We start from the raw sequence: 14,319 nt of genomic DNA on the forward strand, positions 1-14,319 counted from the left end.
TTGCGTTTGTGAAATTTGTGGTGGGGTGATTTCTGGACTGGACTACTTTATTAATCTATGAATTTGGAAGGTTTTACACGTGGGTCGGTTTAGTTCAAGTTTCATTTTGTAGCTGTTTTTTGTGTGCTTCGTGTTATCCTCTATTGTCTGTCTCTTCAAGTATGTCAACGCGTTGGTTGCCTATCAACCGCCATTTTAGAGAATAACATGGTCTCACCTTGAGATTAATTTTGTTAGTTGAATCAATATATATTTATAGTTTCAAAATAAATACTTATTATAATTTACGGGATTACTTAGCCAATTGTGAATAAAAATAATATTCCCTCCACTTTAGAACAATTATCTCATTTAATTAATTAATATTATATACCAATCACTTCTAATTTGTAATTTATGGGGGATAGATCCATTTTTTAGGTTAACTCTGATGTGGAGACGATGCCTACTTGTATTGTGTGTTATGTGCGAGGCGCGTACTTCTTTTTGAAATATAAATGTAATTTAGATATTTGTAAATTAAATTGTAATAATTTTATAATGTTTGTAAATAATATTCACTTAATTATTTAAAAAGTTTTAAATACTCTGATATTGGTGACTGCAGCTATCGAGCTACAAGTTGGATTCAGCCCATACTTTTATAAGTCTTCCGCTATGCTTTGTAGACAATATTATTATATTGTTTACGTTGGTTTGAGCTGTTACAGGGTCGCACAATAGACTTTAATAACACTTGGAGATGAAGCGTCATAGAAGTCAATTGTCAACTCTCTTGAACGGTAATATGATTCCACTACGTAAACAACTGTAATTCCTGCACCACAAATCGTTAGCCATGTCCAGGGGTGATCTCCCGAAAAGCCCCTCTGACACTCAAGTTAGTAAAGGAGACATAAATCAAGAAATGATAGTAAAATGAACGCAGGATTAACGATCTTTAGAATGAATTCAGATGAAAAGTAACTGTTTGTAGGTTGATTAAGAGTATGATGAGTGTAAATTTGGGCTGAGTTTCGATAGGCAATGTGTAAGCATAGAGTGTTGATGACTCCAGTATGAGGTGTTTATAGGTATAATTAAAGATGTAGAGGACATCATGTGAGATGATGGAGGATGGTGGGTGGTTATTTTAGGGAGATCTAGGGGTGCACACGGTCTGGTTTGGTCTGGCCTGACACTAAAGTGTACTCACTAGTACCTCATAGTTTCGATACAACGCATATTATCACAATAAACAATAATTTCTTAAAAAAATTGCATAAAACGTTTAGTTACTGCGTGTACGTACCTGTAAGCGTCACTGCACGACCAAAAAGTCAAAAAAATCACCCAACCAAGGTTCTACTTTCCTCTTATGAACTGGAAACCTATACAAGTTAGGAATAGAACTAATAAGTTCCCTTAACTACTTTGTTAGTGGTTACAATTAGGGGTTTTGATTCATCTTCAAAGTTTAAAAAACAAAGTTCATTTATAGTTCTTAAACATTCAAGTTCTGCCCTCTTTGTTATACGCTGATTTCGAGCCTCTTCTGGCCATTTCTAGGTTCTGGTGTCTACATATGATTTGTAAAGCTCCGAATTGCGGTCGCTTACATACTTGAATTGCCTCTATACGAATTTGAATGAGAAAGTTATGTCGAAAATACTAACAGACTGTCATGGTAATCGAGAATATCAATTCAGAGATTAATTGTTCAAATTGGGATTTCAATTGGATATTCCTTTAATCAAGTATTTAGGATTATATAATGTTTTTTATTGGGTAGTTATAGATGGTATGGGTTTATTGAGTATTATTGATTTTGATGCGAAAAGGGAGCTTGGATTGTCATCTTTTGGAGTTTAAAGTTGATGCACTCTAGGCGTTTGTTCAAATCCATCAATGCAGAAATTTGGGTTTTTAAATCTGATTTTTAGTTGAAGTGATTGTGAGAAAGAGGTAATCGTCCAAACACTACTCTCTTTTAAAGTTAAAGTCAAGTTAATTCATGTTTTATAAGTATTATTTTACTTATTGATTGTTTGGGACAAAATCGTACAATGAAAAATGGATACTCCAATTCCTGGGTTCAAGTTGAGGTCTGAACTTTAGTCATGTATCGCGAAGATTCGTTCGACTCGTGAGTCCAGTTCAGGATTAGGTTTGACTTTATTTGCCTTATTTTCTAGTCTTCAAATTAAAATCATGTTTTGTATGTTATTGCTTTATACAATATGAGTCTTCAAATATGGTATTATGAAAATGAAGTATGATTGTTGATTTCAAAGAAAATCATGTGAATTTTTATTTTGTTTTATATTAAAATATTCGACATTGAAAAATGTCCGTTTTTGGGAACTGGCAACGGATATTTGTATCCGGATTATTATTAAATCCTAAAGCTTGATAATAGGTAATGATTATTCGGATTGTCTCGAGCCCCAGATCCCATTTCGTTCTTGCAAGAGCCGTATTTTCGGTGATGACGATCACCTGTGTTCTCATGATTTAGATCAAGCCTACTTCCTGACGGTCTGTTATATTCCAACATTTTAAAGTGTTGTTATATTATTTTTTCATATGAGTTAGGAATAAATACGTTTGGTATATAAAGTTTCGTTTGTTTTGCATTGAAAACATATGTATCATTTGTCGTATTGTTTCTCTATTGACTTGTAAAGTAATAGTCGTATTTTGATTTTCCTATTAACTTGTAATGTTATAGCCGTGTTTTGGTTCATTATGAACTAAAGGTTTTTAGTCGTATTGATGTCGAATACAAACGGTCTTTTAAAAGAGTTTGGGTTTTGATAATTAATGCTTTATAAGGAGTCACCAAATGCGCAAAAGATTAAATTGGAGATTTTGTTAATGACTTGTATATAAATATAATAGTTTGTTCGATTACTCAACAAGTCAATTATTGACACTCTTTGATGGGGTCTATCCCTTATGGGGGATAGATCCACTTTCAGGTCAACTCTTATATGGATGGACTTTTGTTGCTCTTACGTGTTGTGTGCCGCGATAGCGAGGGTGTCATTTTAGGAAAGTTAACTTGTAATGACATTTTAAAGAATCATGTGTTGTAAAATTAACGGATTTAGTTATTTGTAATGTATAAACTTAGCTTATAAATGGTTTGTAACTATGTAAGTTTACATAATGTAAAATTTTTTTAAATACTCTGATATTGGTTTGTGTGGCTAACAAGCCACAGATCAGATTCAGCTCAGACTTCTTAAAGCCCTGTGCTTTGTAGACAAAATTATTATATTGTTTACGCTGGTTTGGGTTGTTTCAACTCTAACTTTAGCATACTAAAACATCACTTTAGAATATAAAAACACCAACTTTGGAATACTATCAACACCAACTCTAGCATATTAAAGCACCAACTTCATTAAGTATTGAATAGGCCAACACATAAAGATTGAGTAAAATTATAAATTTCAATAACTGATATGCATCATAGATTAAACATACATCCTTTGCCTTGAACGCCAACTCCTCGTCCATTGGTCATATGTCATTCGGAATATAGGTAAAAATTCTTTGTAAAGGAAACTTCTCAATAGAATTTTAATCCGAAATTAGAGATCTACGTTCTTCCAAGTCTAAACCCTATTTATTATCCTCACCCTCATCAACATAACCATTACTCCAATCACTCTATTGGTGTGTGATAGGCAACCCTTCAACAACCAATATCCTTTTACCAAAACCTCATGGTCTCTTTATATTAAACCTTTTTGCAGGTGCTCTTAGACAAATTTTTTAATCAATGGCAATGATCATGGATACGACTTTTCTTGGTAAGGAAACCGATAATAATTACAAAAAATAAAATCATTACACTACCATCTACTACTTTGTCGAACATTCAGCATTGGCACTGTTGACAGCTTCAGAAAGCTTGTCAAGAAAAATTGAACACCAATCATTATTATGTATTGCTGTAGCATCAGCAATAACAAAGTAAATTGACCCCATAAACCTAAAATCTAGAAGAGGAGCATTAGTGACCAAAACAGCATACAAGACAAACATCTTTTTGAAATCATCCCCTCCTTCGGGATGTTTAGCAAAAAACCCCAACAAATCCTTCGATTTTACTGTGTCGAGCTTGGAAAAACCTATCTTTCTTAACCATTCATCAACTTTATTTTCACTCTTCTTTAACCTTATCCTTATTTGTCTGCTTTGGTTTAGAGGTACGATGTTAAGCTAAAAACACAATTTAGCATATTAAAGCACCAACAATGTTAAGCGAAAATGCCAACTATAAGTAAGTGAGCAATAATTATGTTAACTATGTTAGGTTGAAACACCAACTAAAACATCAAATATAAAATTTAAATTGGCTAAATTACCAACTTAAGCATACTAATATACCAACTTCAACATACTATTACACCAACTTTAGTATACCAAAAAACAAACTTCAATATATAAAAACACCATCTTCAGCATATAGTATAAGCATTTAAATGCCAACTATGTCATGCTATAATACCAACTTAAGCAACATATAACACTAACTTCAGTATGTTAAAATACCAAATATAAAATTTAAATTAGTTAAAACACCAACTTCAGTATTCTAAAATACCAACTTAAGTAGCATTAACGCCAACTTCAGTATGTTAAAATACCAAATATAAATTTTAAACTAGTTGTAATACCAACTTTAACATACTAAAACACCATATTCAACATAATAAAATACCAACTTCAACAAACTATACTATTTAAAATACAAACTAACTTACACTAGTTCCAATCAATTTAATATACTAATACCAGCTATAACCATCTGAATAGCTAATGTCAACATAATAAAATACAAACTTTCAAAAAACAACTTACATTACTTCTTCGGTCTCTAGTTTGATTGTGCATGTTTTTGACCTTTTAGCCCTTTTCTTTTGATGGAATACCGCATCATGACTTTCCTTCCACTTCAAAATTTGAAGCTGAAGTATTCTTTTGTTGAAGCACCATCAAAGAGGTTCATTATTGTGTCTCAATCCTGCCATTTTTGAAAAATAAATAAATAAATCAATCAAAGAAAAAAAAACATATATAAAAACAACAAAGAAATAAAAAATTCAGCTATACCCCTAAAACAATGAAAACAAATCAACAAAATGAAACTAACCTACAGTTATTTTAAAGAAATGAAATTTGGCTGATGATTTAAAGAAAACACGATAAAAGCTTATCTCAATAATTTCAAAAAATTGGCGGAAGACTGATTTGAAGGAAACAAAAAAATTGAGGAAGACTGACAGTTACTATAATATTTGAAGAAAAGCTCGCTTTAAAAAAATTTGTTATTTAAAACTTTTTTAAAACTGAGCTAGCCTAGAAATTGATGGTTTGTTTCACAGACCGTGTCTCACACAAAAATTTGTAAAAAACTTTCACTTCCTCAAAGGAGAATTTGCTAATACAACATGTTGTGTGAGACGGTCTCACCGAGAGACGATCCTTATACATGGGATAGTCATCTCTTTGAGAGACGACTCCCAAAGGTCCAGACTATTAGTGTTTAATTGAAAAAAAATATTTATAACTGAAAGCTAATCACGCGTTTAAGAAAGACATTTTCTTCCTCCCTCATGCACATTATATAATTTTAAATCCAAACGACATTCTTGAGAGATTCAACCATACATTTATTTATCCTATCAACCTTCAAAATTTAATCAAATTATCAAGAAAAATTAAATCAAATCATTAAAGTGAGATTATAATGAAAGATTAAATAAATTTGTTGTTGGTATTTTAACTTACTGAAGTTGATATTTTATCAGTAGAAGTAGACATTATTGTAATGAGTATAGTTGGAATTTTTATCACTAGAATGAGGTATTTTAATGAGTGTTAGTAGTTATTATACTATTAGAAGTAGGTTCACCAGTAGGTATTTTACATGTAAAGTTGGTGTTTGGGGTATGCCAAGTATGTGTTTAAGGTATATTAAGTGGGCTTTTAGGTATATAAGGTTGGGCTTTGAGATATATCACGTAAGTATTTGGGGGTTTATCAAGTAGGTATTTGAGGTGTATTGTAGGTATTTGGGGTTTTCAAGTAAAGGTTTGAAGTATATCAAGTAAGGGTTTGAGATACACCAAGTAGGTATTTGAAGTATGTTAGGTAGAGATTTAAGATATACAAAGTAGATATTTGTGGTATACCAAGTAGGTATTTGGGATTGGCAAGTAGGTGTTTGAGGTATTATAAATATGTGTATGGGTATATAAAGTAATTATTTGAGGAATGTCAAGTAATAATTCTATTTTTGGGTACATTTTCAAGCTTTAGCATTGATGTTGAGCTGTGCGTATCCAGTAAACGTTTACTGTATTATGAACCCTGCTTTGTTATCATTGTCCTTGTTATTCATGTCAAAACTTCAACATGCTTTTATACTTTTATTGCGTCAATGCTTTTGCATTCTTGGTCGATGTTTAGGTTATCCATTTGCCTGCACAGTCTAATGTAATGACTTGAAGATGACTCTAACTGTTTGTTACTGTTGATCCTCGACTTTCTGTTTCATTTGTGGGAACTTCTCTGGATGACAATTCTCATCCTTTTGTTCGTTGAATAACAATCCTTAGTTCTTTTTCTTTATAATTATACAAATAATTTTTAGAGACAAAACTATTTTTTGTTGATGTTGTGAAATGAAGGTATGAAAGGTAGTTTTTTATGTCGATTAAATGCTCAACAAATCTGTGATTTTTCGATTGAACTTATCATGAAATGACGCTGCTGGATTTTCAAATGGAATGAGGGAGTGGGGAAGAAGGTGAACAGTTTGTAACACCCCTGAATTTCTAACCCAAAACCGCAAGGGAACAGAGGAAATTCGAGTATTACATTAAAAATATATAATACAAAATAAATAAAAAAATAGAAGATTTGGAATGATTTAACTAAAGGAATAAAAAAACTTTCAAACAAAATCGTTCGTAAATTTCGGCAGAATCTGCCCTAAAGTCGGACGTCTAGAAGAAAGCAAAATATCAATAAAACATAACAAAGAAGAGGCATCATCGGCCATGTAACAAATATCACGGTGAAATGTTTATTGCCCAATTTTCTGTCGACATGCAAAGCATGGATCGTGATTTCCATGTAAACACTGGGATTTTCAAAAACAACCAAACTTTAAAAGTCATTCAACTACAATAACAAAATATGAAAAGTTGTTCAAGCTAATCTTTGTAGTGGAAATCAAATTGCACCAAAAAGAGGGCATCTTCCTCAAACCAAAAAGATAAACAATTCAAACGAAAAAAACTACATACATATAGCGTTAATAACATAAATAATATTGCACACTTCAAGATTCTCACTCATTGCCCCTGTATACAATGCAAAGAACCTCCATAACTTGTAAGATCTATCTATGATATCCTTACTGCTCAACATAAGATCATATACCAACGTGTCATAGCAAGGCCATCAAAGACAAGCCACCAACAAAGTAAATAAACAGTACACATCAGTATCTAACAACATGTTATATATATGACCAACAATCAATATCAACATGACAAGATAAAGGAAACATTCCAATATGTAAGTATCGACTCCAACTACTTCTTATTTCAATGTACTTCTCAAAGTCTTCACCATTTTCCTTCTCTTCTTTGATTTCATATATTATATTATGTGACAAGAGGCCACCATATTGGGGTTTGCAACACCCACATGGCAACACCTCAGTCAAGGACGGTGACGGCCATGCCGGCGCCCAATGGCAAAGTATGATCATACCCCCATATAGCGACCATATACAGATGATCCTTGCCTTCTGGAACTAAACCAACTAGGGTACCAATCAAGTGGATTCACAATAAACAACAAACTTAATATCTCGTCAATATGACTCATTCCCATTCATAAAACATAATTCACAACTTATCTATAAGGGAATCATTCCCATTCCATCTCAAATAGTCCAACATTAAATTCTTGTGACATCAAAACATATTCTCTACCATCTCTACATACCAATCCATACTTGAAATAACAACTTAATAATGTTTAATAGAAAATCATAATCAACATTACTCATATATTATTGTTATGCAAAGATTTAAGATGCATGCAAGAGTTAGCTACTGCGTGTACTAACTTGTAACTACAACGATAACAAGTCGTAACAATCACTTTGAAAGAGGTTTTGCGCCCCTTTTATAAACCGGGCACCTATACATGTTTAAAGTAAGACTAGTAAGTCTACTTGACTTCATTTAGGAGCTATTTGATCTAGAAGTACCCCACTACCATCCTCACAAGTCACAACTCATATGAATATGCACTCTAACTATACACACAACATGTTTACTTATGAATTATACCATCAAATCAATCTAGCCATAATATTAGTTTTCATTCAATTCTAAAACAAGGCATGTTCAAGGGGAAAAGATTCAATTCATACGCTTTTACAATTTAAAACAAGACTATGTGGGCCTAAATCGTATAATGTAGTGTATTACACTCGATTTTAATGATTCAATTCATAATGATAATGATTTTTAAATCACATTTAATACATTCCTCAAGGTTTAAAGTGACAAAGCATAAGAACAAAGCAATTAGTAGGCTAAACATCTCATAACCATAACAAGAAATTAGTTTCATGACAATTGAATACTAACCACAACAATTAACATCAACCATGTACCCACAATTAATAATGACAACACTAAATCACCGTTAGTGACACATGATACAATAATTTTTTAATAGTAGTTTTTTTACAAATCAACAAAAATAATCATATTTACCACCATTACATAATTAAATTATATTTAACACTTATTCAAAGTGACCAACAATCGTAACTATTTTCACAATAATTTTTTAAAATATTATAAGTAGGTATTAAGAATGATGTAAGTAGACATTTAAGATATTAAAATTAAGCATTAAGGATAATGTAAGTAGGCATTAAGAATACGATAAATAAGCATTAATCTTTAAATGGTTGGGTTTGAGATACATCCCTACAAGAGACGGTTTCTCAATAGACTAGCTAAACTATTTTTTTTATCATCAAAACCACCATTATTAATTAAAAATAGCACTAATCAAAATCTTCTTAAAGAAGTACCGAAAATCACAATATCACCAAAATGCATAAAAAGTAGTACATACTACTTTCATTTTCATCCCTAATTCAAACCTTAACTTAATCATATTCAATCACAATTCTAACACTTACCCATTACAAATTCCATTAAGATATAAACTAATTCAAATTAAGATTCATGAATTTACCCAAAATTTTATAACTAAAAGCACAAATTTAAATAAGGATAAAGGCTCACTAAAATCACATAGGTGTCAAAAGTAATCACATATGCCTTAAAAGTAATCACATAATGTTTCAAAGTAATCATTTACAACAGTAAAAGTGAAGACATAAGTCTTAAAAATGATCACATAAATGTGATCATATAAGCCTTAAAACTGATCATATAGTGGGTTGAGTCTGACCCATTTATTATGTCCTATTTATATGACGGTTGCATATGAAATTGTCTCAAATAGACTTCTTGTTATGGTCGTTTGATCGAAAAAACGGGAAAGATTGAAAAAAATGAGATTATTTATCTACTTAATTCCAAATATAAGATTGGGGAAAACTTATGTCCCAAAATAAGCTTCCGTACATCCAATCCTAGCTTCGGGTAGAGTCGCTGTTAGTAACAGCGAAAGTGAAAAAAAAAATTAAAAGCCCAAAGTCGTTGTTAGTAACAGCGACCTAAAAAAAATAAAAAATTAAAAGCCCAAAGTCGCTGTTACTAACAGCGACTTAAAAATTTTTTTTTTTTTTTTTTAATTTAGCTGTTAGTAGTGTGTTCACGGACACTTATTCTCTTCCCCAAAATCTCAACTACTGAAGTGGTAGTGTGTGTTGGTGTCCCACGTTTTGTTGGGATTAAAAAGAATGGCCATCTCAATTTGAAGACATTATATTAGAAGGGCAAGACTTAAAAAGAAGCAGGAGAAACCATGGAGGACTTATGATGACAATATACAGAAATAACCAACCTATCACTACATCCCCTAATCTATAACTACGAAGATTTCGTCCCTCCGCTAACAATTATGTTAAAATAATATACAAAGCTACCAATTTGCCTAATTATACAACTGATTTCTGCGACACAAACTAAACTCGATGACCCGTCATTGGCAGCAAAGATTGTCGTCTGTCTTGTTCGCCTCACATCTTTCTTTGCGGTGGTGGTTTCCCTTTCTTCTGGGCTCTGCTATCACTTTTAATCCTATCGGCATACATGGGCAAGCTTATTATCTCTTGAATCTCGTTCAACAACACGTCTTCAGTTATATTGTCTTTGATACTTTTCATAACCTGATTAGAGCAATAAAACGTTACAGCATACTTGAGTTTTAAAAGGCCACAACCCACAAGTACAACAGCTAGATAGCATATTTTAAAGTTAAGCATCTGTGCTGAACCTTTCTGTATGTGTTGAATTCATTTGGTGTGTTCTTATCAGTCCTTGTTCGCATCCAAACCCACAAGTCTTCCTCAGAATCATAGAAGCATTCGATTATTTTACCGTTGTATGAAGATGGATTTTCAATTGCAGAGTTTTAAAGTCAGATATATTATACAGCTGCAAACTCATTGTAGAAAATCGACATCAAAACCAAATTAGCACCTAATACAAATTTTAATAAACATAATATTTAAATAGGAAATACAAACAGCAAATACAAGTTTCCAGATCACCAACAGCTAAATTAAAAAAAAAAAATTTTTTTTTTTAAGTCGCTGTTAGTAACAGCGACTTTGGGCTTTTAATTTTTTATTTTTTTTTAGGTCGCTGTTACTAACAGCGACTTTGGGCTTTTAATTTTTTTTTTCACTTTCGCTGTTACTAACAGCGACTCTACCCGAAGCTAGAATTGGATGTACGGAAGCTTATTTTGGGACATAAGTTTTCCCCAATCTTATATTTGGAATTAAATAGATAAATAATATCATTTTTTTTCAAATTTTCAAAAAACGGTATCTCTAAAAAGTAGCACATTTGCAAAACATAAATATGAAAATTTGAAATAAATAAGATTATTTATCTACTTAATTCCAAATATAAGATTCGGGAAAACTTATGTCCCAAAATAAGTTTCCGTACGTCCAAACCTAGCCTCGGGTAAGTCGCTGTTACTAACAGCGAATAAGGGGAAATAAAATAAAAATTAAAAAATTGAAAGTCGCTGTTACTAACAGCGACTTAAGGAGTTGACCAGCCAACTCCTTAAGTCGCTGTTAGTAACAACGACTATGAAGTTTAAAAAAAAAAAAAAATTTTCCAAATATTCTCCTGGGCCAAGACTCACATAACAACAAGCCCAAAGCCCATTCACTTTAACCTTTAAACAATAATCTAATATTAGATGAACTAACTATAAAAACTTGTTATTGTTTGATTAATCTTCCGATGTGGGACTGTGGGTCGAAAAAATAGTACATTTTCATCAGTTGGGTCAGGCAAAAGTGCATCTTTCTCAGCCTCTCCAAAACATTTATCGTCATCATAGTTCACACTCAAAATTTGCACACCCCTCCACCAGTACCTCCGTTGCCATTACTGCTACCTCAATAATTCATCTATTGGACTGGTGTAGTTGATGAAGATGCTCTCATGGTGAGACATGATGAGGATGTTGGAAGACAGGACTTATGGACTTTAGAGCAGTTAACTTTTTCCATTTTTCATGCTGCCCATATATCAGCAAGTTATGTTTTGGCAGCAAGTTCTGCAATCTGGGATGCCGTTCATGATGGCAATAAACGTTGCAGAGAAGGGGAGTGCAAAGCTGACTGAGCCAATTAAGATTGTGGTTAGGTCGAGGAAGTTGATTAAGGTGAATTGGAGGTCAACCTGAAGATAAAGGTAACTGGTAATTAGTGGTGAACAATGGTCAAGGTTGTTCATGGTGTGGAGACATTTGGGGGATTCAAGTCTGTGAGTAAGAGGGTAGTGATATGGGTGACGCACATGTGGCAATGCAAGCAAGATTAACGAGTCAAGCACTTCGTAAATTAAGCCATTCATTGTCTCAATCACAAACGCATAACTGAGTTTCTTCCAGTTTTTTATAAAGTATTCAGTTTTGCAGGCACCTTGTGCAATTAACAACTTAGATATTGAAATCCATTTTACTCTCAGTTGTAAAGACATTTGAATTAGCATCAACAGGCTTCTGTAACCACTCATCAACACCACAGCATACCAAACAAAATTTATTGATAACTTTAAAATTGTCAGATACTTATACACAGTATCATGAAGGATACGATTTCCTTATGCAGTAACCTAAAGTAAACCAGTATAAACTATTGGACTCTGGCATTTATTTGTATTGACTAGCCTGCATGTCTACTTATGTGTTCTAAGACCTTGCTATCATTGTGTCAAAATGCAGAGACATATGTGGATGCTGCATAAATGTTTTGGAGAGGCTGAGGAAGATGTACTTTTGCCTGACCCAATTGATGAAAATGTACTATTTTTTCGACCCACAGTCCCACATTGAAAGATTAATCAAACAATAACAAGTTTTTATAATTAGTTCATCTGATATTAGATAACAATAGGCTTTGGGCTTGTTGTTATGTGAGTTTTGGCCCAGAAGAATATTTGGAATTATTTTTTATTTTTTATTTTTTTAAAACTTCATAGTCGCTGTTACTAACAACGACTTAAGGAGTTGACAACTCCTTAAGTCGCTGTTAGTAACAACGACTTTCAACTTTTTAATTTTTATTTTATTTCCCTTTATTCGCTGTTAGTAACAGCGACTTACCCGAGGTTAGGCTTGGACGTACGAAAGCTTATTTTGGGACATAAGTTTTCCCGAATCTTATATTTGAAATTAAGTAGATAAATAATCTCATTTATTTCAAATTTTCCATAAATATTCAGCGTACAGGCAGGCCCAAAAAAAGCCCAAATCCTGAGGAGTTCAAAACCCTAATGCCGCTTTTGACGTCCTCCTCCAACAAAACCCTAATACCCATCCTTTTTCGCCTCCTTCATTTCACTCGCCGAGAGAGATAGAGAGAGAGAGAGCGCGCGCAAAAAAGTACGAAAGCGTCCAACCATGGCGGCAGCAACACCATCACCGGTGAAATCAGTGCAATGCTTCGGTCGCAAAAAGACAGCTGTAGCAGTAACATACTGCAAATCTGGACGAGGTTTAATCAAGATCAATGGAACTCCAATCGAGTTAATTCAACCTGAGATTCTTCGTTACAAAGTGTTTGAACCAATTCTTCTTTTAGGTCGTCACCGCTTCAGCGGCGTTGACATGAGGATTCGTGTCAAAGGAGGTGGTCACACCTCTCAAATTTACGCAATTCGTCAGAGTATTGCTAAAGCTCTTGTTGCTTACTACCAGAAGTTTGTTGATGAACAACAGAAAAAGGAAATTAAGGACATTCTTGTCAGGTATGATCGTACTTTACTTGTTGCTGATCCTCGTCGTTGTGAGCCCAAGAAGTTTGGTGGTCGTGGTGCCCGTGCTAGGTTCCAGAAATCTTACCGTTGAAGGAGAAAGAGAGAAGATTTACGGAGAAGAAAAAAGAATCTTTTTGTTATTTTTGGAGCTTTTTTTGCCCTTTTCGTTTAGGCGTTATTATGGATGTATGAGTCCTTTCTCTGTTTTTAACCGTTATTTCTGGTTGAAGTTTATATTGTCGGATTTTATATTATGATATGATATCTTAGTTGTTTTGTGCTGGATTAATCTTATATGTTTTTATTTGCATCTCACATTTTTATTGAATGATTAATATTGTGAATGAGTTTTGTGTGCAAATACAAAACTGAATGTATGACATTGTTGAATGATCAGTATTTTGAGTTCGGGTGATCTGTATTTGTTGTATGTTAAGAATGCCTAATTTTTGGAAGAAATGAAGATTGGAGATGATAATAGTTTGTTCATGTAGACTAAAGCGTTTATTGTTTAGGGTTTTCTGTGAAAAATGGTTCAAAACGTGTTTTGATCAAGAACTATAACATGACACATGCCTTTATTGCGCACGAACAAAAGAATGCTATGATTATTTTAGTTTTGCTATTTTTGAGGTTAACATTAGTTCTACTAAATGCTGAATTATGTACTCGATTGTTCATAAAACACTGTTATTAGTTGAAATTGTTTGGAAACTTATTGCACTCGTTTCCTTTAGTTGTAGGCATCTCGGCTAATTGTGCTAATATGCACTGCTTATATATGTCTGGTGTGAGCAGCTTTGAGGTG

The 14,319-nt window shown here is 33.0% G+C and overlaps 1 protein-coding gene across 1 annotated transcript; it reads left to right on the top strand.

Moving 5' to 3' along the window:
• The first annotated feature begins 13,012 nt into the window (after positions 1-13,012).
• LOC130805878 (40S ribosomal protein S16) lies at positions 13,013-13,800 on the top strand. The gene has a single exon (XM_057670697.1). The coding sequence runs from the start codon at positions 13,156-13,158 to the stop codon at positions 13,600-13,602; it is 447 nt and encodes a 148-aa protein (XP_057526680.1). The 5' UTR covers positions 13,013-13,155; the 3' UTR covers positions 13,603-13,800.
• Positions 13,801-14,319: the final 519 nt, after the last annotated feature.

Source organism: Amaranthus tricolor, chromosome 2 (genome assembly GCF_026212465.1).
Source record: "Amaranthus tricolor cultivar Red isolate AtriRed21 chromosome 2, ASM2621246v1, whole genome shotgun sequence".
In the NCBI taxonomy this organism is placed as follows: domain Eukaryota; kingdom Viridiplantae; phylum Streptophyta; class Magnoliopsida; order Caryophyllales; family Amaranthaceae; genus Amaranthus; species Amaranthus tricolor.

Excerpts from the sequence above, each read along its gene's own strand:
- LOC130805878 (XM_057670697.1), top strand. The coding sequence starts at position 13,156 with ATGGCGGCAGCAACACCATCACCGGTGAAATCAGTGCAATGCTTCGGT.